Raw genomic sequence first — 25,917 nt, 5'->3', positions numbered from 1 at the left:
CCAGGATGGTCTCAATCTCCTGACCTCATGATCCGCCGACCTCAGCCTCCCAAAGTGCTGAGATTACTGGCATGAGCCACCACGCCCAGCCTCTTTTTTTTTTGAGATGGAGTTTCACTTTTGTTGCCTAGGCTGACCTCAGTCACTGCAACCTCCACCTCTCGGGTTCAAGCAATTCTCCTGCCTCAGCCTCCCAAGTAACAGGGACTACAGGCACATGCCACCACGCCCGGCTAATTTTTCTATTTTTAGTAAAGATGAAAATATGTTGGTCCAGCTGGTCTCGAACTCCTGACCTCACGTGATCCCCATCTTGGCCTCCCAAAGTGCTGGGATTACAGGTGTGAGCCGCCGCACCTGGCCTGATTACATGGATAAGTTCTTTAGTGGTGATTTCTGAGATTTTGGTGTATCTATCACCCAAGCAGTGTACACTGTACCCAATATGTACTCTTTTAACCCTCACTCCCTCCCCAAGTCCCCAATGTCCATTATATCATTTTTTTTTTTTTTTGGAGACAGAGTCTCACTCTATTGCCTGATCTCGGCTCACTGCAACCTCCTCTTTAAGCGATTCTTGGGGCTCAGCCTCCTGAGTAGCTGGGACCACAGGAGCGGACCACCATGCTTGGCTAATTTTTGTATTTTTAGCAGAGACAGGGTCTCACTGTGTTGGCCAGGCTGGTCTCAAACTCCTGACCTCAAGTGATCCACCTGCCTTGGCCTCCCACAGTGCTGGGACTACAGGCATGAGCCACTACACCTGGCCCCGTTATATCATTCTATGCCTTTGCATCCTGATGGCTTAAACACCACTTATACATGAGAACATACTATATTTGGTTTTCCGTTCCTTAGTTACTTCACTTAGAAAAATGGCCTCCAGCTCCACTGAAGTTGCTGCAAAGGCCATTATTTCATTCCGTTTTGTGGCTAATATTCCATGGCATACATACATATTTTCTTTTTTTTTTTTTTGGAGACAGAGTCTCACTCTGTCACCAGGCTGGAGTACAGTGGCGTGATCTCGGCTCACTGCAACCTCCAACTCCCTGGTTCAAGCGATTCTCCTGCCTCAGCCTCCAGAGTATTAGGGATTATAGGTATGCACCACCATGCTGAGCTAATTTTTGTATTTTTAGTAGAGACGGGGTTTCACCATGTTGGCCAGGATGGTCTCAAACTCCTGACCTTGTGATCCGCCTGCCTTGGCCTCCCAAAGTGCTGGGATTACAGGTGTGAGCCACCACGCCCGGCTGGCATACATACACATTTTCTTTATCCACTTGTTGGTGCACTGAATTTTTGAAGAGTATAAGCCCCAAAAAATTGTCTAGTAGAATTTTGTGAGGTGGTGATGAAAATTTTGTCTATCTGAACAGCAGTCACCACATATGGGTATTCACAAACTCAAATGTGGCTAGTGCAACTGAAAAACTAAATTTTAAACATTACTTTTTAGTTAATTTAAGTTGAAATAGCAACAGTTATCAAATGTCCACTTCATTTGGTTTGGTTGATTTGTTAAGAAACAATTCAGGTTATGAATTTCTGGCAAGAATACTCCATAAGTGATTGTGTCCTTTTCAATGTATCACATCAGGAAGCCCTAACATCTGTTTGTCCCATTATTTTAATTTGGATTACTTGGTAAAGGTGGTGTCTCCCAGATTTTCCCTTTGTAAAGGCACCTTTTCCTCTTTGTGTAATAGTATGTATAGGGAGGTTTAAGACTATAAAATTTTGTTTTCCAACAAACTCTCACCCAGTGGTTTTAACAATCATTGAGGATTCTTGAGTAAATCAACTTTATCACTATGATTGAAAAGTGGTGATTCTTCTAACCCTATAATTTCTTTTTCATTTATTAGCTGGCATTAAAAAAAAAAATTTTTTTTTATGGCCGGGTGTGGTGGCTCACACCTGTAATCCCAGCACTCTGGGAGGACAAGGCGGGTGGATCACCTGAGGTCAGGAGTTCAAGACCAGCCTGGCCAACATGGTGAAACCCCATCTCTACTAAAAATTAAAAAAATTAGCTAAGTGTGCTGGTGGGCATCTGTAATCCCAGCTACTTGAGGCGGGAGAATCTCTTGAACCCTGGGAGACAGAGGTTGCAGTGAGCCAAGAACGCGCCACTGCACTCCAGCCTGGGCGACAAGAGCGAAACTGTCTCGATAATAAATTAAAAAAATAAAAAATAAAAAAACACATTTTAATGAACAATTAAAAATTGATTAGTGAATTTATCATAACAGTGGATCTTAATAGGACAAATGTTGGCATGGAAAAAGTATGTGAGTACAATGAGTATTGAACTAAGTCAGCAATTTAACAGGAACTGCACTTGACTCAATTTGAGCTAACATTCATAGGCATGTGCTCAAAACTGGGTTAGGCCAATTTTATAAAGTCAGCTTTTATGTAAACATTATTTTTTAAAATGTTTTTAAAATTTTTATAATTTACAGGTTATCACTCTAGTCCTGGAACAAGTTCACTTCTATTTTCTCTTCCAGTGTCCCTGCATTTTTCTTTTGTTTTTTTTCCTACTTTTTTTTTTGTTGTTGTTGAGAAAGGGTCTTGCTCTGTCACTGGAGTGCAGTGGTGTGATCATAGCTCACAGTAACCTCGAAGTCCTGGGCTCAAGCAAGCCTCTCGCCTCAGCCTCCTAAGTAGTTGGGACCTCAGGTGCATACCATAACACCCAGCTAATTTTTAAATTTTTTTGTAGAGATGGGATCTCACTATGTTACCCAGGCTAGTCCTGAACTCCTGGGCTCAAGCAATCCTCCCACCTTGGCCTCCCAAAGTGTTGAGATTACAAATATGAGCCATTGCACCTGGCCCAAGTTCACTTTTCAAACTAGTGTTGAAAAATTCTGGAACTGGCTTCCAGGAAAGGAACATTTTCTACTGAGATTCCCTCCTCAGTCAGACTATGCATAAGCAAGAAAAAAGGGGGAGGGAAAGGCACTCAGGGTATTCAAGACTAATGCAGGAATCTTCGTGGGTTCCAGGGATAGGTTTCAGGGGTCTCACCAACCTTTGGAATTGCATGCATTTTTCTTGCTTCATTCAGATTCTCAAAGCATCCATGACCATGGAAAAAGTTAAGAACCACTGCTCTAAAGAAGAGGTCATGCTGAATGCAAGTACCCCCCTTCCTCCCCACTTCTGCCTTTGAACCTTCAAGCTGACAAGAGTGGGAGTTGACCTTCCAGGTCTAGGCTGCTCAGCTCACCTTCCTCAGGGGCTGAGCTCTCAGCTGAACTGTCTTTGTCTGAACTGCCTGAGGAGGCAGTTTTGTTGGCCTGTTTCTTCATGGTTCCTTTCTTCTCTATTTTTCTGGCTTTTCCTTTCTTCTTATTTTTATTGCTCCCAAATGTCCACTATAAGGAGAAAAGAAAAAGGAAGACTGAAATAGGAATAGGGACTTTATTGGGAAAAGCTGGAAGACTCAAGAGTTAAGAGTCTCTGGCATTCATCTTGGAATCCAAAACAAATACACTTCATATGAAAAAAAAATACAGATTTTTGAAAAAAAAAAATTTTTTTTTGAAACAGGGTCTCACTCTATTGTCCAGGCTGGAGTGCAGTGGCACAGTCTTGGTTCACTACAACCTCTGATTCCCAGGCTCAAGCCATCCTCCCACTTTAGCCTCTAGAGTAGTTGGGACTACAGGTGTGCCCCACCATGCCCAGCTAATTTTTGTATTTTTTTGTAGAGACGGGGTTTCACTATGTTGCCCAGGCTGGTCTTGAACTCCTGAGCTCAGACAATCCTCCTGTATCGGCCTCCCAAAGTGCTGGGATTACAGACATGAGCCACTGCACCTGGCATAGATTTTTGTTTTTGAGACAAGGTCTCGCTATGTCACCCAGGCTAGAGTGCAGTGGTGCAATCTCGGGCTCTCAGCAGCCTTGACCTCCCAGGATCAACTTATCCTCCTGCCTCAGCCTCCCAAGTAGTTGGGACCATAGGCGTGTACCACCACACCCGGCTAAGCTGTGTATTTTTTGTAGAGACGGAGTTTCACCACGTTGCCCAGGCTGGTCTTAAACTCCTGAGCTCAAGCAATTCGCCTGCCTTGGCGTCCCAAAGTGCTGGGATTACAGGCGTGAGCCACTGTGCCTGGCCCCAGCCTAGATTTTTGAAAACTTGCTTAAAACTTTAGAACTTCTGGTCTGGAATCTCTTAGAAACAAGAGAAAAGTTGCATAATAAACATATAATTTAATATTATTTTTTCTTTTTTTTTTTCAGACAGGTTCTTGCTATGTTGCCTAAGCTGGCCTTGAACTCCTGGGCTCAAGTGATCCTCTCACCTGAGCCTCCTAAGTAGCTGGAACTACAGGTGCGCATCACTGCACCCAGCTCATGTATGTTTTATTGCCAATAGAAAACAGAAAAGATATCAACTTTATGGCAAGTCAAAAAACACTTCTGATGTTTTATGTGGCAGAGATGGCAGTAATTGTTAATGGCTGATATGTCTGGGTTTCAGTACAGAGAATGGTTTAGTTCTGGGGTGGGTCCTCAGGAAGGCAGGGAATGTAGCTTGTGCCCAGGAGAAAACTGCAGAAAGCACAGAGAGAAAGGATGAAGGCCATTCTTTGGCATGAATGGCAGCACTGGCACTAACTCCAAAGAGGCAGAAAGTAATGTACATCATTAAATATATGTGCATATACTTTTTAAAACATTGGCATATATTACACAATAACATGACATTTAAACTGGATCAGAAACAGGAAATCCCAGAAATCAAGACATAAGGAACCTGTAATTTGCACTGTCAAACAGGCAGGCAATACAGTTAACTACCCCAAGGCCAAAAAACCATCTTCATCAAGCACTTTAATTATAAGTTGAAAGGCCATACAACCATTTTACAAATTTGCAGACTATTTAGTTACATTAAACCATATCTCCTTTGATATTTTAACTTGCCAACTTAAAATGATTTTAGGTGAAAAATACTTTAGTCAGAAACTTTATTCTAATTACCATAAAGAATAATCATCTTTTATTATCACAGACTGAATATTAAGTCTGGTATTAACATAATATTTCTACATCTAATATCCAACAAAGGCACAAAGTCTTTGTTCCTTCTATAATAGGATGAGAAATTAACCTCCTATTTCACAATAGGTAATAAAAGAAGTAAATTCTTTTGGTCTTTTTTTGAGGGGGTGGGGTTGGGTAGAGGTGTAGTTCTGAAGATGTTTCCAACTTAGAAATTTTCCATATGAGCTATTCTTAAGAACAACAGTCAGCTAGTTTACCTTCACAAAACATTGTAAAAGGGTGCTATTTTTAATCTTTTTGTTTCTGAGCCAGGGTCTCGTTTGTCACCCAGGCTGGAGTGCAGGGCAGCAGGATGATAGCTCACTGCAGCCTTGACCTCCGAGGTTCAAGTGATCCTCCTACCTCAGCCTCCTGAGTAGCTGGGACTACAGGTGTGCACCATCATGCCCAGCTAATTTTTAAATTTTTTTGTAGAGACAGGGTCTTGCTATGTCACTAAGGCTGGTCTCAGACTCCTAGACTCATACAATCCTCCAGCCTTGGCCTCCCAAAGTGCTGGGATTACAGGCACAAGCCACCTTGCACAGCCCTAATGCTTCCCTTTTAAGTCTGAGTTTTCAACCATTTCACATTTTAATCATTTCAAGGAAGATAATTTTTTTTTTTTTTTGAGACGGAGTCTCGCTCTGTCGTCCAGGCTGGAGTGCAGTGGTGCGATCTTGGCTCACTGCAAGCTCCGCCTCCCGGGTTCACGCCATTGTCCTGCCTCAGCCTCCCGAGTAGCTGGGATTACAGGCATATGCCACCACGCCTGGCTAATTTTGTATTTTTAGTAGAGACGGGGTTTCTCCATGTTGGTCAGGCTGGTCTCGAACTCCCAACCTCAGGCTGGACCTTGGACTCCTGACCTGCCTGCCCTGGCCTCCCAAAGTGCTGGGATTACAGGCATGAGCCACCGCACCTGGCCTGAAACTTCTTATATCTTACAGTACTGAGAAGTTGGAGTGCCACTACTTGTATATTTACTTTGCATTTTATTTCATTTTATTTTTTATTTTTGAGACTGGGTCTTGCTCTGTTGACCAGGCTGGAATGCAGTGGCATGATCATAGCTCACTGCAGCCTTGAATTACTGGGCTCAAGAGATTCTCTCATCTCAGCCTCCTGAGCAGCTGAGATTACAGGTGCATGCCACCATACCTGGCTAATTTGTTAACTTTTTGTAGAGAGGAGGTCTCACTATGTTACCAAGGCTAGTCTCAAACTCCTAAGTTCAAGCAATTCTCCTGCCTCAGTCTCCCAAATTCTGGGATTACAAGCATAAGCCACTGCGCCCAGCCTGTATTTTATTTTTAATAAAACTTTAAAATATAATTTTAATAATAATAAATGTTCATTATATTAGGCCTTAAAAATATAGAAAAGTTGTTTGCTTTTTGTTTTCTTCTCGTTTTTATGATGAGGTCTCACTATGTTGCCCAGGCTGTACTCAAACTCCTGGGCTCAAGTGATATTCCCGCCTCAACCTCCTGAGTAGCTATTACTAGAGAAACACACCACAGTGCACAACCAGAAAAGTATTTGTAAAGTTGGGGAAAAAAAAAAATCACCAGGCCAAGTGTGGTGGCTCACACCTATAATCCCAGCACTTTGGGAGGCCAATGTCGGAGGATCACTTGAACACAGGAGTTGGAGACCGCCTGTGAAACATAGCAAGACCCCACCTCTATTTAAGGAAATATATTTTTTAATTTAAAAAATGACCTGCTGCCGGCTGGGCAGATCACGAGGTCAGGAGATCGACACCATCCTGGCTAACATGGTGAAACCCCGTCTCTACTTAAAATGCAAAAAAATTAGCCGGGCATGGTGGCGGGCGCCTGTAGTCCCAGCTACTAGGGAGGCTGAGGCAGGACAATGGTGTGAACCCGGGAGGCGGAGCTTGCAGTGAGCCGAGTTCGTACCACTGCACTCCAGCCTGGACGACAGAGCGAGACTCTGTCTCAAAAAAAAAAAAAAAAAAAATTCACCTGCCTCCACAACAGGGACAAAAAAATAAAAATAAAATAGGCTGGGCGCAGTGGCTCACGCCTGAAATCCTGGCACTTTGGGAGGCCGAGGCAGGCTGATTGCTTGAGCTCAGGGTTCAAGACTAGCCTGGGCAACATGGTGAAACCCAGTCTTTACAAAAAATACAAAAATTAGCTGGGCGTGGTGGCGAACGCTTATAGTCCCAGCTATTCAGGAGGCTAAGGTAGGAGAATGGCTTGAGCCCACAAGGTCCAGGGTGCAGTGAGCCAAGATCACGACACTGAACTCCAGCCTGGGTGACAGAGTGAGAGCCGGTCTCAAATAAATAAATAAATAAATTTAATTTAATATAAAAATTAATTTTAAAAAAATCACTTCTGCTCGCTTCAGCAGCACGTATCTAAAATTAGAATACAGAAAAGATTAGCATGGCCCCTGTGCAAAGATGACATGCAAATTCGTGAAATATTCCCTATTTTTTGTTTTGTTTTGTTTTGTTTTTCAAGATGGAGTCTCATTCTGTCACCCAAGCTGGAGTGCAGTGGCGTGATCTAGGCTCACTGCAACCTCCGCCTCCTGGGTTCTCCTGCCTCAGCCTCCCGAGTAGCTGGGAACGCAGTCACCTGCCCCCACACCCAGCTAATTTTTGTATTTTTAATAGAGACAGGGTTAGTAGAGCCACTATACCCGGGCGAAAATGAGAACTGCTGTGAGTCTGTTCTCTCACCATATTGGTCAGGCTGGTCTCAAACTCCTGACCTCAGGGGGTCTGCCTGCCTCGGCCTCCCAAAGTGCTGAGATTACAGGCGTTAATCACCGCTCCCGGCCAACATTTCCCATTTTTTTTAATTTTATTTTTTTAATCACCTGTATAGCCACCACTCAAAGATAAATGATCACTTAAAAAATCTGGAAGCCAGTCTCAGTATTATTCTTATTTAATTCAGGGAAAGAGACACAAATAGGTCCCAATAATCTCCCAAAGATTTTTTTTCTCAAGAATAGATCATTTACTCCCATAAACCAGAGATTCCTGAATGCTTTTTTGTCTAAGCACACACTTAAAATATTTGCTCTGTACCTCTTCTCCCAAGAACAGAGTCTAAGCAGAATTGATATGGAAATATCTTAATCCAGCTATTAGTCCAGAGATGGCTCACCCATCCCTGCAAAAATCTTATTCACCTGATTCTGAGACAGAGGAAAAATGAATGATTTCACCAGAATGTAGTAGTAAATGGGATCTAAAGAATAAAGGAAAGAATTAAAGGGATGCTCTTATACTTTCCCCATCCAGAAGGAAGTAGAGGAAATGACCTGGCACTTCTTAATCTGTTTCGAGAACTATGGTTCTACTGAAAGGTAAGCTCTGTTATAACCTTCAAACTGCCCTCAAATGCACCAAACATAAGCCAAGAATGAGAAAATGAGCACCCACTGGTCTGCATCTGAACCAAGTACAGAGGCCAGAGGATCTCCCAATGACCACTGCTCAAAAACCATCTGGGTAAAGGAAAGGATCCATTGTCAGGACTCGTACACACTGACATCCTGCTTTCCTAGGTGTACATGTATGCAACCCCACAGAACACCAGAAAAGTATTTTGTAAATATGCAATGAAGAAAACTTAAAAAGAGACTGGATGGAATATGTTTTCTTCCTAATAACAGAGATCGGCAGTTTGACTCTCACTGATGTAACAGGTATTTTAATGGGCAACAATTACCTAGTGAAACAAGGAAGGTGAGTACTATATTCCCCCATGTCACGCTGAGTGTGTATAGAATGTTATAAGCAGGTCCCCATTCTGTGAAGCAGCTATCCTTCTGGGCACGCAACTGAAAGATGGGAAGAAACACAAGGCGGGGACTGGTTGCTCTGGAATAGGGTGGCATTGAGATGCTGAGTATTTTGAGCATGATGAAGGCAGGAAAGTAAAGAAACTTCAAGATTTCAGAGAGCAAATTATCTCTAATGAGCAAGGAATACCCATATTCCTAGGTCTCAGGACCCAGCATAGAAACCATTCCAACCCAGTGACTCTGAACTGAATTTACAAGTGAAATAAAATACCTTTCAGTAAGTAAGGTTCAAGAATAACAGCTGGGGCTGGGCGTGGTGACTCATGCCTGTAATCCCAACATTTTGTGAGACTGAGGCAGGTGGATCACTTGAGGTCAGGAGTTCAAGACCAGCCTGGCCAACACGGTGAAACCCTGACTCTACTAAAAATACAAAAATTAGCCAGGCCTGGTGGCGGGCGCCTATAATCCCAGTTACTCAGGAGGCCAAGGGAGGAGAATTGCTTGAACCTGGGAGGTGAAGGTTGCAGTGAGCCAAGATCGTGCCATTGCACCCCAGCCTGGGTGACAGAGGGAGACTCCGTCTCAAAAAAAAAAAAAAAATAACAGCTGGGCTAGTGACAAACTACACTGGGATTAGGGTCTAAAGAACTGGGATAGAGCCCAAGCCTCTAACCAGAGAGTATCTCCTTATCTGTAAAGTAGGAATAATAACACTGCTTTGACCACCTACCAGGGTAGTGTGAGACTAAAAGGGGAGAGAATAAGAAAAGTTTTAGAGCACACTAGAAACCAGGAAGTTCTACATACATGTGAGGTACTATTTTATGAAAATAAAGTAATTTTTTTTTTTTTTTTGAGACGGAGTCTTGCTCTGTCGCCCAGGCAGTGGCACAATCTCGGCTCACTGCAACCTCCACCTCCTGGGTTCAAGCGATTCTGCCTCAGCCTCCTGAGTAGCTGGGACTACAGGCGTGCGCCACCATGACTGGCTAATTTTTTGTATTTTTAGTAGAAAAGGGGTTTCACTGTGTTAGCCAGGATGGTCTCGATCTCCTGACCTCGTGATCCGCCCGCCTCAACCTCCCAAAGTGTTGGGATTACAGGCCTAAGACACCGCACCCGGCCAAAAATGAGAATTTCTGTGAGTCTGTCTGTTCTCTCATCTGTGGGAAAAAAAAGTTCAGATGATCTCTAAGACCCTGTAACATTGTAGGTTTCCATATGAACTGAATGTTATTCTGAGTCAAACTAATCATAAGAAAAGTTCTATAGTCATTATTCTAGATACGGACAATGGCCACAAAAGAGATGTGTTTGAGAGGTTCCTGATTTAGGTGTTTTTTTCTGAAAATAAAAAAAGAGTCAGAGGAAGCTGGGTGTGGTGGCTCACACCTGTGCTGGGATCAGCACTCTGGGAGGCTGAGGCAGACAGATCACTTGAGGCCAGGAGTTCGAGACCAGCCTGGCCAACATAGTGAAACCCTGTCTCTACTAAAAATACAAAAAAATTAGCTGGGCGTGGTAGCATGTGCCTGTAATCCCAGCTACTTGGAAGACTGAAGTACAAGAATTGCCTGAACCCAGGAGGCAGAGGTTACAGTGAGCGGAGATTGAGCCACCACACTCCAGCCCTCTTGATAGAGCAAGACTCTGTTTCCAAAAAAAAAAAAAAAAAATGGGGTCAGGAGTTGAAGAGTAAATGCAATTTTTTTTAATCCCAAGTGACAGGAGGCAGTAAATGCAATTTAATGTCAGCCTGAAGACATGAAGAATACCTTAGCTTTCTTAGCTTTCTTTTCCTTTCTACTGTGTCATCAGATAAAGTACAAAAGACACTATTGTATTTCATCATCAAGCAATCACATACATTTAACTGGAAAGCATAGAGAATCCTTGCACTCAATCACAAAAACTTGCAGTCTAGTTATGAAGACAAAAGCACAAACAAAACAGAAGTGATACCAAAAAATGAACAATATAATTAATACTACATTACACTGTTAGGTTGGGAGTGTCGGAATTTCTTGAAAATACATTTGAGCAATTTACTAGTCCATGAAAATCACCTTATTCCAAATTCTTGCAATGAGATCTTAATGGTGTCTAGAAAGATAAGGTGTTACTGTCTATTTGTCTACACAGTTAAGAGCCAATATGTAAAACATAAAGTTTATGAGGCTGGGCGCAGTGGCTCATGCCTGTAATCCCAGCACTTTGGGAGGCTGAGGCGGGCGGATCACGAGGTCAGGAGATCAAGACCATCCTGGCTAACACAGAGAAACCCGTCTCTACTAAAAATACAAAAAAAAATTAGCTGGGCGTTGGTGGTGGGCGCCTGTAGTCCCAGCTACTGGGGAGGCTGAGGCAGGAGAATGGCGTGAATCCGGGAGGTGGAGCTTGGAGTGAGCCAAGATCGTGCCACTGCACTCCAGCCTGGGCGACAGACCGAGACTCCGTCTCAAAAAAATAAATAAATAAATAAATAAATAAATAAATAAATAAAGCTCACGAGCAATCTAAACAGCTGTCACTAAGTTCAAGTATTAAAGCGCGGTATTCCAGCCTAAACTCTATGGCATTCTCTGGCTTCCTGACCCCACGACAGAAAATATGCAGTAAGTTGGAAGTGTTATAGAAGACATTACCAAGAAAAGAGCACAATGGTCACTTCTTACCAATATAACAGAGGAAAAAGGAAGCTGTATAAAGCAGTACCACACAGCTGGATATTTTGGAAGACATTTTTTCACAGTACAAGAACTGTTATTCGTAATCATGGCTTTAAATCAACAGAAAAACTACTACATATAATATCTAACGGGCCGGCCGCAATGGCTCATGCCTGTAATCCCAGCACTTTGGGAGCCCGAGGCAGGCGGATCACCTGAGCTCAGGAGTTCAACACCAGCCTGGGTAACACGGTGAAACCCCATCTCTATTAAAAGTACAAAAAGTTAGCCGGGCGTGGTGGCAGGCACCTGTAATCCCAGCTACTCGAGAGGCTGAGGCAGGAGAATCTCTTGAACCCAGGAGGCGGAGGTTGCAGTGAGCTGAGATTGCACCACTGCACTCCAGCCTGGACAACAGAGCAAGACTCTGGCTCAAAAAAAAAAAAAACCTAGCAAGTATTTTTCTTTTTTCCTTTGAGACAGAGTCTCACTCTGTTGCCCAGGTTGGAGTGCAGTGGCATGATTACAGCTCACTGCACCCTTGACCTCCCGAGGTTAGGTGATCCTCCCACCTCAGCCTCCTGAGTAGCTGGGGTAACAGATGCACACCACCACACCTAATTTTTGTATTAAAATTTTTTTTTTAATTTTTCTTTTTTTTTTTTTTTTTTGAGATGGAGTCTCGCTCTGTCTCCCAGGCTGGAATGCAGTGGTGCAATCTCGGCTCACTGCAAGCTCTGCCCTCTGGGTTCACGCCATTCTCCTGCCTCAGCCTCCAGAGTAGCTGGGACTACAGGCGCCCGCCACCACGCCCGGCTAATTTTTTTGTATTTTTAGTAGAGACAGGGTTTCACCATGTTAGCCAGGATGGTCTCGAGCTCCAGACCTTGTAATCTGCCTGTCTCAGCCTCCCAAAGTGCTGAGATTACAGGCGTGAGCCACTGCACCCAGCCTAATTTTTCTATTATTGCACCTCTAGCTACAATAATTTTTGTATTTTTAGTAGAGATGGGGTTTTGCCATATTGCCCAGGCTGGTCTCAAACTTCCCAGCTTAAGCAATCCTCCCACCTTGGCCTCCCAAATTGCTGGATTATAGGTGTGAGCCACCACACCCTGCTGGCCATTTTTTTTTTTAACCCCAACTCATGATTGAATGGCTGCTAGCTCCCCTCCTTTTCACCTTGTTATTTTCCCTTCCAATCACTCTTGTTTGAACCCTTGATGCTTCTTCTCTGATCAAATGCTTTCAAGGAGAGGAAGTGACAGCATCAAAGTGCCACACCACAGCATTCTGACCTTGACCTTGGCCAATGTAAATCTTACAAACAGCCTTGCTTCTTAGTTTTACATGTGCCTCCAGATATCGAGAATAATTCAATCACTAAAAATAATAGGACAAGTATATACTCTGTCATTAAATGTTGGTGTTTCCCCCCACCAAGATACATTATACGTGAAACATCTACTTATTTCCTCACTAATATGACATTATACTGAATGTCCAGTGTACCCATTTTTTTTCAGGATAGAAAACTTTCAGAGCTTCTCTCCATTTCCCCTCTCCCTCATCAATTAGCTAAATATCTTTTTGCTCTAAAATCAGTGCATGTCTCTGATTTTATAAACAAATTACCGATTAACTTTTTAGCTCAGTTGTTCTTGACCAATTTTCTGTCCTAGCAAATCTGAGGGGACAAACGTATTTCTTTCTACCTATATTAATGGCTCACTAATGAAAACAAACGGTATGAGAGACATATATAAGTTTGAAAAAACTCCAGGGCAGCTTCTGGTACAAAGAGGGCTTCCTCTGATGGAAAATTGCCACTTTATTTAATTTATTTATTTTTATTGAGATGCAGTCTCACTCTGGGGCCCAGCCTGGAATATAGTGGAGCGTTCTTGGCCCACTGCAACCTCTGCCTTCTGGGCTCAAGCGATTTTCATACCTTAGCATCCCGAGTAGCTAGGACTACAGGCGCCCACTACTACGCCTGGCTAATTTTTGCATTTTTAGTAGAGACAGGGTTTCGCCATGTTGGCCAGTCTGGTCTCGAACTCCTGACCTCAAGTGATCTACCTGCCTTGGCCTTCCAAAGTGCTGGGATTACAGGTGTGAGCCACCATGCCTGGCCCGAGAATTGCCACTTTAACAACCAAATTTCTAAAAGGTTAATCTGCAGGCGTTAAAGACACAAAAGTTGAAGAAACGAGAAGACATAGCAAACTACTTCAGTATGTGTTTTTTCACCCATGAAAGATGTATTAATAATCATTATGATGGTGGCTCACACCTGTGATCCCAGCACTTTGGGAGGATGAGGCTGGCGGATCATGAGGTCAGGAGATCAAGATCATCCTGGCTAGCACTGTAAAACCCCGTCTCTACTAAAAATACAAAAAATTAGCCAGGCGTGGTGGTGAGTGCCTGTAGTCCCAGCTGCTCGGGAGGCTGAGGCAGAAGAATGGCGTGAACCCGGGAGGCAGAGCTTACAGCGAGCCAAGATCGCGCCACTGCACTCCAGCCTGGGTGACAGAGAGAGACTCCATCTCAAAAAAAAAAAAAAAAAATCATTATGAAAGGGGAAAAAAAGAGCCACTGTCTCAAACTTTATATCCTAAGAATCTCTCAGAAGTCCCCTACCCAATCTAAAATGTCCACAGCAGCAACAAGTTTGAGCTCACAGTAATAACATTGAGTTACACAGTGGCTGGAAGAATTTTTTAATAAAGATTTTAATAGTTATTTTCTGAACTGTCCAAAATAATGAACTATTTGCTCTAACTCTGAGGTGCTCGTGCTAAGCTAGTATCTTGGGCCAAAGAGACATGATGGAAACAGAAAAACAGGCATCTTTCAGAATGACCATGATACAGACGCTGCTGCTCTCGTGAGAGAGGGACTGGAGTAGAGTTACAATAAGCCTGAGGGCCTGGAGTACTAGAATCTGAAGGCAGCAGCAGGAGCTAAGAATCCTGTAGGGGAAAAGTCACTCAAACGCTCATTTCTTGCTGGGCAGGGTGGAGCTTGCTGTCAGCTTTTTCTCCAATATGTGCACAAATCATTGGGTAGTGTTCTAAGATGAGCAGTTTTTTACTTCATTAAGCAGCTGTGAGTAACAAAGGGAACCCTAAACCATGAAGAATTTTATGGATGTGGATCTCCTCTAACACAAGTTGTGGGCTCCTCTAATGCTTTGGCTAAAAAAGGAGGAAGGGAATCTCAGTAGTAACTGCAAAAGTTAGGACTCTGACCTAAATTTTAACAACAGACATATGGAGAATGAATGTGTTCCAAGCAGACTTACTGCTTTTATCTTAAGGAATACCAGAGACCACAAACACATTACAGGGTATTCCAGGCATAACACATATTCAAACTTAATACAATACTGAGTGGCAAGGGTGGACCACAGCAGCTGACTTCTGAAACATGAAAAATAAAAGTAGCTATAAGAATAGTGGGAGAGAGGCCGGACATGGTGGCTCACGCCTGTAATCCCAGCACTTTGGGAGGCCGAGGCGGGCGGATCACAAGGTCAGGAGATAGAGACCATCCTGGCTAACATGGTGAAACCCCGTCTCTACTAAAAATACAAAAAATTAGCCGGGAGTGGTGGCAGGCACCTGTAGTCCCAGCTATTTGGGAGGTTGAGGCAGAAGAATGGAGTGAGCCCAGGAGGCGGAGCTTGCAGTGAGCCGAGATCACGCCACTGCACTCCAGCCTGGGTGACAGAGTGAGACTCCGTCTCAAAAAAAAAAAAAAAAAGAGGACTAGTGGGAGAGAAAATTATTTCAAGGTTTTTCTGTATTGTCTAGGCATTTAAAGAAAGAAAACAGAAAACAAAATGAAAAAGCAAATTATTTCATAGACCCCCACTGATTTTTTGTTAATTTGAGAGAAATTATAGTTTGTCCATTAAAAATAAACAAAAGAATAAACTTTTGGCCAGGCGCAGGGCTCACGCCTCTAATCCCAGCACTTTGGGAAGCCGAGGCAGGCGGATCACGAGGTCAGGAGAATGAGACCATCTTGGCTAACATGGTGAAACCCCGACTCTACCAAAAATACAAAAAATTAGCTGGGTGTGGTGACATGCACCTGCAGTCCCAGCTACCTGGGAGGTTGAGACAGGAAAATTGCTTGAACCCAGGAGGCAGAGGTTGCAGTGAGCTGAGATCGCACCACTGCACTCCAGCCTGGCAACAGAGCGAGACTCTGTCTCAAAAAAAAAAAAAGAGGCCAGGTGCGGTGGCTCACGCCTATAATCCCAGCACTTTGGGAGGCCAAGGGGGTGGGTCACCTGAGGTTAGGAGTTTGAGACCAGCCTGGCCAACATGGTGAAACCCCATCTCTACTAAAAATAAAAAATTAGCCAGGTGTGGTGGCACGCGCCTGTAGTCCCAGCTACTCAGGAGGCTGAGGCAGGAGAATCTCTTAAACCCGGAAGGCAGAGGTTGCAGTGAGCTGAGATTGCGCCACTGTACTGTAGCCTGGGTGACAGAGTGAGACGCAGTCTCAAGAAAAAAAAAAAAAAAGAAATTATCACTACAGTTGATCAGAAGGCAATCACTCCAATATGCACATGCAGGGCACCGGTAAATACTATTCAGCTGCTAATTAAATTTCATTATATTAAATAAACACTTTTTACTTTACTGTTAACAAATATTTTCCTAGGCTGTAGGGTAAGAAATCACACTGAAAGGTGATATCCGGCTTCTCTGCAAGGAATTACTAAGGGGAAGAAAATACTTTAAATCAAATGAAAGGCTGGGTGCAATGGCTCATGCCTGTAATCTCAGCAGTTTGGCAGGCCAAGGCAGGTGGATTATCTGAGGTCGGAAGTTTGAGACCAGCCTGGCGAACGTGGCAAAACCCTGTCTCCACTAAAAATACAAAAATCAGCTGAGCACTGTGGTGCATGCTTGTAGTTCCAGCTACTTGGGAGGCTGAGGCAGGAGAATCGCTTGAACCCGAGAGGCAGAGGTTGCAGTGAGCCGAGATCGTGCCGCTGCACTCTGGCCTGGGCGATAAGAGTGAGACTCCATCTCAAAAAAATAAAATAAAATAAATAAATCAAATGAGAAACATGTAGAAGTGTTTCAAATATCTTTCCCCTCATCCCTGTCTTCCATTAAGGTTTTGGATCTTTTAGGGCCTGCCATTGTTGGTAGGTAATTTGGGAAAGTGACCTTGGTCTAGACAATGAACAGTTGGATTTTCCTCCTTTGAAGTTAACACCATCACTCTGAGGGATGTTGAATCAATCTTCCCAAAGTTTCTTTTCTCACTAAAGTATTTCCCATTAAACTACAGCATCCTTGATAGAATTTATTTTCTAAAATGAAAGTGAGATCAAAAAGATGACTCAAAAAGAAAAAAGAGAGTCCAGGCGCAGTGACTCACACCTGTAATCCCAGCACTTTGGGAGGCCAAGGCGGGTGGATCACGAGGTCAGGAGATTGAGACCACCCTGGCTAACACGGTGAAACCCCGTCTCTACTAAAAATAAAAAAAAAAATTAGCCAGGCCTGGTGGCGGGTGCCTGTAGTCCCAGCTAGTCAGTAGGCTGAGGCAGGAGAATGGCGTGAACCTGGAAGGCGGAAGTTGCAGTGAGCCAAGATCACACCACTGCACTCCAGCCTGGCGACAGAGTGAGACTCTGTCTCGAAAAAAAAAAAAGAAAATAAAAGAAAAAATAGGATTACTGACTGTACCACTTCTGCAATAAGGCTGAAAAAAAAAAAAAAAAAGCTACAGAATGACTACGCATGTCCTGCAGAGGGACCCACTAGGTAACTAGCAGTACAATGAACATGACATTCAACTGCTTTCATTACACCATTGTCTTTTTTTTTTGAGACAGAGTCTTGCTTTGTCACCCAGGCTGCAGTGCAGTGGGGCGATCCCGGCTCACTGCAACCTCTGCCTCCTGAGTTCAAGCAATTCTCCTGCCTCAGCCTCCTTAGTAGCTGGGATTACAGGCGTGCACCACCATGCCTGGCTAATTTTTGTATTTTTAGTAGAGACAGGGTCTCACTATGTTGGCCAGGCTGGTCTCGAACTCCTGACCTCAGGTGATCCACCCACCTCAGCCTCCCAAAGTGCTGGGATTACAGGAGAGAGCCACAGCGCCCGGCCTTCCTTACATCATTTTCTTTCCCCAATAAATTCTTGTAGATCTTAGGCTGTAAGTCTCCATTTAAGGAAATTAGGCCAACAGGAGCCACCAAAGCGAGGACCCTCAACTATCTAATGGTCCCAGAAGCCGAGACCCTCCACACCCACCTCATCGTCACTGTCAGATGTCTCCGAGTCTGACGAGGCTGCAGGCTGACTTACAGGCGGCTCCTTCTCCTCAGAGTCACTGCGCTTTCGCTTTGCCAGGGACAAGAGCTCCTAATGGGACAAAAATAGGCACATCAGTTTTGTTCAACAGAGAAAGAATATCCAAGAATAAAATGCCCACCCTCTCTAGATCTTTTTTATATTTTTGTGTTTTCAACTAAAGGACATTGTCACAGGGACTTCTATCAGCATGAACAGACTGACTGCTAGGATTCCAAGGTGCTGAAGAAATGTTTACAAAATCTGCCCCACCTTTTTAATGGATAATATATGTCTGAAGTTGGACAGGAAATGGAACCAAACTGGAGGCTATCCCCAAATTGTTCCTGATTCTACCCTAAACAACAGAAGCACTGATTCTCTGGGACTGGTAAGAAACACGTTTACAAAGGTAACCTAGTCACTGTTTTATCCAGTTTAGTATTTTAATGGTAAAATTGGCATTTGTGGGGCAGTTTTGAATAAGCTTACAAACTGTAATTTCTGAGGTCATTTTATATTTTGAATACTTAAACCAGAAAAAAAGTGTCCAGTGTTTAATCCAGTTTGTGACAACAAGCAGTAAGTGTGCTGGCCACTACACCAGAATCCTAATTTCACAAGCCCTATTCTCCCAATTCACCACCTCTGCCTTGTCCTGGTCATTTAAGCGAGATGACAGTAAGAAGGAAGTACCAGTAAGTAAGCCATGACTACAACCAAGATTTGCTCTGTCACATGGTTCCCTTCTCACTTGAAGTCTCCCCAACTCAGTCCAGTCACTCAAAAATGCAACAAAAGGTTACTTGCTCTGCTTTCTGCTAATACCAATACCAGTCCACAATTATACTGTACTCACTAGATGCCAGATACTTTTCTTTTTTCTTTTTTTTTTTTTGAGACAGAGTCTCGCTGTGTCACCCAGGCTGGAGTACAGTGGTGCGACCTCGGCTCACTGGAAGCTCTGCCTCCCGGGTTCACGCCATTCTCCTGCCTCAGTCTCCCGAGTAGCTGTCAGGCGCCCACCACCACGCCCGGCTAATTTTTTTTTTTTGTATTTTTAGTAGAGACGGGGTTTGACCACATTAGCCAGGATGGTCTCGATCTCCTGACCTCGTGATCCGCCCGCCTTGGCTTCCCAAAGTGCTGGGATTACAGGTGTGAGCCTCCACACCCGGCCCAATGCAAGGTACTTTTCTAAACATCTGATATTTAATCTTCACAACAACTGATATCATTACCATTTAAAGATAATGAAAGAAAAGAGATTTTTTTGTTGTTCTTGGTTTTTATTGTTTGTTTGTTTGTTTGTTTCAAGATGGAGTCTTGCTCTGTCGCCCAGGCTGGAGTGCAGTGGCGTGATCTCGGCTTACTGCAACCTCCGCCTCCCGGGTTCAAGCGATTCTCCTGAGTCAACCTCCCGAGTAGCTGGGACTACAGGGGCGTGCCACCACACCTGGGTAATTTTTTGTATTTTAGTAGAGACGGGGTTTCACCGAGTTGGCCAGGATGGTCTCGATCTCCTGACCTTGTAATCCGCCCAACTCGACCTCCCAAAGTGCTGGGATTACAGGCGTGAGCCACCATGCCTGGTCTCTTATTGTTTTTGAGACAGAGACTCGCTCTGTTGCCCAGGCTAGAGTGCAGTGGCACGATCTCTGCTGACTGCAACCTCCACCTCCCAGATTCAAGCAATGGCCGTGCCTCAGCCTCCCAAGTAGATGGGACTACAGGAGAATGCCACCATGTCTGGCTAATTATTATTTTTTTTTTTTTGAGACAGAGTCTTGCTCTGTCGCCCAGGCTGGAGTGCAGTGGTGTGATCTTGGCTCACTGCAAGCTCCGCCTCCCGGGTTCATGCCATTCTACTGCCTCAACCTCCCAAGTAGCTGGGACTACAGGCACCCACCACCACGCCTGGCAATTTTTTTTTTTTTTTTTTTGAGACGGAGTCTCGCTCTGTCACCCAGGCTAGAGTGCAGTGGCACAATCTCGGCTCACTGCAAGATCGGCCTCCCGGGTTCACACCATTCTCCTGCCTCAGCCTCCTGAGTAGCTGGGACTACCGGTGCCAGCCAAGCCCAGCTAATTTTTTTTTTTTTTTTAGTAGAGACAGGGTTTCACCGTGTTAGCCAGGATGGTCTCAATCTCCTGACTTCGTGATCCGCCTGCCTTGGCCTCCCAGAGTGCTGGGATTACAGGCGTGAGCCACTGCACCCGGCCATGCCTGGCTAATTTTTGTACTTTTAGTAGAAATGGGGTTTTGTCATGCTGCCCAGGCTGGTCTTTAACTACTGACTTCAGGTGATTCACTCGCCTTGGCCTCCCAAAGTGCTGGGATTACAGGTGTGAACCACCACACCAGGCCAAGAAACTAAGGAGTTTAAGTAACTTACCCAAGCTGTGTAACTTACCTAGTAACACAGCTGGTACATGACAGAGCCAGGATTCAAACCTCGGCAGACAGAATCCTGGCTCCTAACTGAGTCATGGCTTACTAGTCTAAAACATTTTTCCCTTCTGCCAAAAGAGAGAAGATACAGCTAATAAACACTAGTAGTAATATTCCTTAATGATGATGGTGCTATACAATTATGGATCAAGTGCCAAGACAGACTGTAAAATAATAGACTGCTACAAAGTATCTGTTTTATTCTTCCAGTCTCTATTTTAGGAGTATATCCTCCCTCCTTGGCTAAAATGAGAAATGACCTTCTCAGATTAAACAACTGACTCTCTTGTTGATAAACACTCATAAAATGTTAACTCTTGTCATTTCACTAGACAGAGTTAACATACCAACTTCCTGAAAGACTGAAATCATACTCTGCTTTTTCATACCAAAATGTTAACTCTATGGACCAAATGCAAATTATATCAACACTTGTGTGTTTACAGTCGTTTTAAAACCTGAGGTAAACTGGGCACGGTGGTTTACACCTGTAATCCCAACACTTTGGGAGGCCAAGGTGGGAGGCTTGCTTGTAGAGACCCAGTCTCTATAAAAACAAAATAAAACAAAACAAAAAACCCAAACTTGAGGTATAATTTATATATATTTTATCCTTTCTAATATACTTTTCTAATATACTAATACATATAGTTCTATGAGTTTGACAAATACTTTAAACCACGACCACAGTCAAGATCTTTATCTTCTCTGATACAGAGAAGATCTAATCTCATCTCTGACTCCTTCAGGTTCACAAATACACTAGTACTCCTGTTTTGATACCAACTGATTATAACAAAAATTTGTATTTGCTATTAATCAAAACACAGTAGACATCTGCTAAAAGTTACTGTAGGCAGGAGGCTACAGGCAGGAGAATTGCTTGAACCCAGGAGGCAGAGGTTGCAGTGAGCTGAGATCACACCACTGCACTCCAGCCTGGGCGACAGAGCAAGACTCCATCTCAAAAAAAAAAAAGGGTTACTGTAACTAAAGTAAGACATTAGTACCGCTGGCCAGGTGCGGTGGCTCACGCCTGTAATCCCAGCACTTTGGGAGGCCGAGGCGGGCAGATCACGAGGTCAGGAGTTCGAGACCATCCTGGCCAACATAGTGAAACTCCGTCTCTACTAAAAATACAAAAAATTAGCCGGGCATGGTGACGTGCGCCTGTAATCCCAGCTACTCGGGAGGCTGAGGCAGAAGAACTGCTTCAACCTGGCAGGCGGAGGTTGCAGTGAGCAGAGATCGCATCACTGCACTCCAGCCCGGGTGACAGTGCAAGACTCCATCTCAAAAAGAAAAAAAAAAAAAGACATTAGTACTGCCTTCCTGCTAAGGAGGTTCCACTCCATATCCCATCATCTACACTCTATAGTTCCATCATCCCTCAATTCTCTCATCTTTATACATCCCTTCTCCCATTCCCTGGCAACCAGAGACCTGTTTTCTGTCCCTATAGAACATCATATAGATGGAATCATACAGTATCTTAGCCTTTTGAGTTTGGCTTCTTTCATTTGGCATAGTGCATTTGAGATTCATTCACATTACAGCATGTATCATTACTATAGTTTGTCTCTATTTTTGCTAAGAAGTATTCCACTGTATGAATGTATCAGTTTGTTGAACCATTTACCAGCTGAAGAACATTTGTGCTAGGTGCAGTGGTTCACGCCTATAATCCCAGCACTTTGGGAAGCCAAGGTGGGAGGACCGCTTGAGCCCAAAAGTTTGAGACCAGCTTGGCAACATAGCATGACCTCGTCTTTACTTTAAAAAAAAAAAAAAAGGCCGGGCGCGGTGGCTCACGCCAGTAATTCCAGCACTTTGGGGAGGCCAAGGTGGGCGGATCACCTGAGGTTGGGAATTCGAGACCAGCCTGACCAACACGGAGAAACCGCATCTCTACTAAAAATACAAAATTAGCTGGGCGTGGTGGTGCATGCCTGTAATCCTAGCTACTTGGGAGGCTGAGGCAGGAGAATTGCTTGAACCTGGGAGGCAGAGGTTGCAGTGAACTGAGACAGCGCCATTGCACTCCAGCCTGGGCAAAAAGAGCAAAACTCCATCAAAAAAAAAAAAAAAAAAAGTGTGGTAGCAAACAACAACAACAATAAAACATCTGAGTTGTTACCATTTGTGGGTAATTGTATGTTCATGTATAGTCTTCTATGTAAACATTAGTTTTTACTTCACTTTGAGTAAATACCTAGGACTGGGATTGCTGGGTTATATAGTAATACGTTTATGGTCTTTACCATTACCTTTTTTCCCATATTACTTCAATGTAAATTTATAAGCTTTAAAGACTTCTGGGCTGGGTGCAGTGGCTCACCTTTGTAATACCACTACTTTGGGAGGCTGAGGCAGGTATATCACTTGAGGTGTGCCTGGCCAACATGGTGAAACCTGATCTTTGCTAAAAATACAAAAATTAGCTGGGCATGGTGGCGCACGCCTGTCCTAGCTGCTCAGGAGGCTGAGGTGGGAGAATCACTTGAGTCTGGGAGGTGGGGGTTGCGGTGAGCAAAGATCATGCCACTGCACTCCAGCCTGGGCAACAGAGTGAGATTCTGTCTCAAAAAGGCAAAAAAGACTTCTGGTAAGTAATCTCTTCTCTGACCCCTTCAGGTTCACAAATGCATTAATTATTATGCCAGTTTTATATTTTTATTTATTTATTTTTTTTTGAGATGGACTCTCACTATGTCTCCCAGGCTGGAGTATAGTGGAGTGATCTCGGCTCACAGCAACCTCTGCCTCCCTGGTTCAAGTGATTCTCCTGCCTCAGCCTCCCAAGTAGCTGGGACTATAGGCGCACGCCACCACACCCAGCTAATAGTTTTGTATTTTTAGTAGAGACAGGGTTTCACCATGTTGGCCAGGATGGTCTCGAACTCCTGATGATCTGCCCACCTCAGCCTCCCAAAGTGTTGGGATTACAGGCGTGAGCCACCGCAGCCGACCTTAGTATGCCTGTTTGTTTTTCTTTTTTTTGTGAGACGGAGTTTCACTCTTGTTGCCCAAGCTGGAGTGCAATGGTGCGATCCCGGCTCACTGCAACCTCGGCCTCCTGGTTCAAGCAATTCTCCTGCCTCAGCCTCCCAAGTAGCTGGGATTACAGGTGCGCACCACAACACCTGGCTAATTTTTTGTATTTTTAGTAGAAGTGGGGTTTCACCACGTTAGCCAGGCTGGTCTTGAACTCCTGATCTCAGGTGATCCGCCGCCTTGGCCTCCCAAAGTGCTGGGATTACAGGTGTGAGCCACCATGCCCAGCCTAGTATGCCTGTTTTAATACCAATTCGTTATAAGAGAAATTTGGATTTGCTATCAATCAAACCATAGTAGACATCTGTTAAAAGTTACTGTAACTTAAGTGTTAAGACATTAGTACTGCCTTCCTGTTAAGGAGGTTCCGCTCTACATACTGAAAACCTAGGCCGGGCGCAGTGGCTCACGCCTGTAATCCCAGCACTTTGGGAGGCTGAGGCGGGCGGATCACGAGGTCAGGAGATCGAGACCAACCTGGCTAACACAGTGAAACCCTGTCTCTACTAAAAATACAAAAAATTAGCCAGGCATGGTGGCGAGTGCCTGTGGTCCCAGCTACTCCAGAGGCTGAGGTGGGAGAATGGCGTGAACCTGGGAGGCGGAGCTTGCAGTGGGCCGAGACTGCACCACTGCACTCCATCCAGACTGAGTGACAGAGCAAGACTCCGTCTCAAAAAAAAAAAAAAGAAAACCTAACAAACAGCTCTCCTTCATCAACAAACAACTGCATCTGATAAGTACAATCCCTCTTCTACTACATTAAATACCATATTAACAATAGTATGGCCGGGCACAGTGGCTCATGCCTGTAATCCCAGCATTTTGGAAGGCCAAGGTGGGCGGATCACAAGGTCAGAAGTTCAACACCATCCTGGCCAGCATGGTGAAACCACATCTCTACTAAAAATACAAAAAATTAGCCAGGCATGGGGGCGTGCACCTGTAGTCTAGCTACTCGGGAGGCTGAGGCAGGAGAATCACTTCAACCTGGCAGGCGAAGGTTGCAGTGGGCCAAGATCGTGCCACTGCACTCCGGCCTGCGCAACAGAGGGAGACTGCGTCTCAAAAAAAAAAAAAAAAAAAAAAAAAAAAAAAAGTATGAGCCAGGGACACTGGCTCACAACTGTAGTCCTAGCACTTTGGGAGGCCGACGAGGGCTGATCGTTTGAGCCCAGGAATTTGAGACCAGTCCGGGCAATGTGGTGAAACCCCGTCTGTACAAAAAATCCAAAAACTCAGCCAGGTGTGGTGGCACATGCCTATAGTCTCAGCTACTCAAGAGGCTGAGGCAGGAGAATTGTTTGAGTCTGGGTGGTTGAGAGTGCAGTGAACCACTTCACTCCAGCCTGGGAAACAGAGCAAGACACTGCCTTAAAAAGAAAAACCCGGCCGGGCGCGGTGGTTCACGCCTGTAATCCCAGCACTTTGGGAGGCCGAGGCAGGTGGATCACGAGGTCAGCAGTTCGAGACCAGTCTGACCAACATGGTGAAACCCTGTCTCCACTAAAAATACAAAAAAAGTAGCTGGGTGTGGTGGCAGGCGCCTGTAATCCCAGCTACTTGGGAGGCTGAGGCAGGAGAATTGCTTGAAACCAGAAGGCAGAGGTTGCAGTGAGCCGAGATTGCACCACTGCACTCTAGCCTGGGCAACAAGAGCAAAACTCCTTCTCAAAAAAAAAAAAAAAAGAAAAAAGAAAAAAGAAAAACCCGCCGGACGCAGTGGCTCACGACTGTAATCCCAGCACTTTGGGAGGCCAAGGTGGGCAGATCACGAGGTCAGGAGTTCAAGACCAGCCTGGCCAACATGATGAAACCCCGTCTCTACTAAAAATACAAAAAAATTAGCTGGGCATGGTGGCAGGCGCCTGTAATCCCAGCTACTTGGGAGTCTGAGGCAAGGAGAATTGCTTGAACCTAGGAGGTGGAGGCTGCAGTGAGCCGAGATCACACCACTGCACTCCAGCCCGGGCGACAGCGCAAGACTCTGTCTCAATACAAAAAAAAAAGAAAAGAAAACCCACAATACTATGGAGACAGCAAAGACTCTCTTAACAGTGTGAAAGATACAAGATGCACTTCCCACAACTTGAGGATTGTATAGGAAGTTACTGGGAAAACTCACAGTAAGATTACTTTTTAGCTCAGTCCTTTATATGCTTTCTGTTTGTTTTTGGAGACGAAATCTTGGTCTGTCGCCTAGACGAGAGTGCAGTGGTATGATCTTGCCTCACTGCAGCCTCTGCCTCCCAGGTTCAAGCGATTCTCCCACCTCAGCCTTCCAAGTAGCTGGGACTACAGGCATGCACCACCACGCCCAGCTAATATTTTGTATTATTAGTAGAGACAGGGTTTCATCATGTTGCCCAGGCTGGTCTTGAACCTCTGAGCTCAGGCAATCTACCTGCCTCACCCTCCCAAAGTGCTAGGATTACAGGTGTGAGCCACGATGCCCAGCGAGTCCTTTATATTCTACTGAGGGCTCGTAGTAGCTGAATAGACCAATATGCAACAAAAAAGTCTTCCCACCCCGTCTCT

At 44.5% G+C, this 25,917-nt stretch overlaps 1 protein-coding gene and 1 non-coding gene across 2 annotated transcripts in view; one reads left to right on the top strand and one right to left on the bottom strand.

The window, feature by feature from the left end:
* The window catches only part of RTF1 (RTF1 homolog, Paf1/RNA polymerase II complex component), a 71,049-nt gene that overhangs the window by 26,468 nt on the left and 18,664 nt on the right, over window positions 1–25,917 (bottom strand). Inside the window, exons 2-3 of the mRNA XM_004056016.4 lie at window positions 17,835–17,945; window positions 3,245–3,392 (exon numbers count right to left, since the gene is read on the bottom strand). Coding sequence (XP_004056064.1) covers window positions 3,245–3,392; window positions 17,835–17,945 — 259 coding nt within the window. The remainder of the gene's footprint in view (window positions 1–3,244; window positions 3,393–17,834; window positions 17,946–25,917) is intronic.
* LOC115931009 (U6 spliceosomal RNA) lies at window positions 7,444–7,545 on the top strand. Its single transcript, XR_004067584.1, has one exon. It is a non-coding gene; the product is annotated as a U6 spliceosomal RNA (small nuclear RNA).

Source organism: Gorilla gorilla, chromosome 16, assembly GCF_029281585.2.
Source record: "Gorilla gorilla gorilla isolate KB3781 chromosome 16, NHGRI_mGorGor1-v2.1_pri, whole genome shotgun sequence".
NCBI classification, from domain to species: domain Eukaryota; kingdom Metazoa; phylum Chordata; class Mammalia; order Primates; family Hominidae; genus Gorilla; species Gorilla gorilla.
The sequence above is the reverse complement of the archived record's forward strand: the minus strand, read 5'-3'. Positions and strand labels throughout refer to the sequence as shown.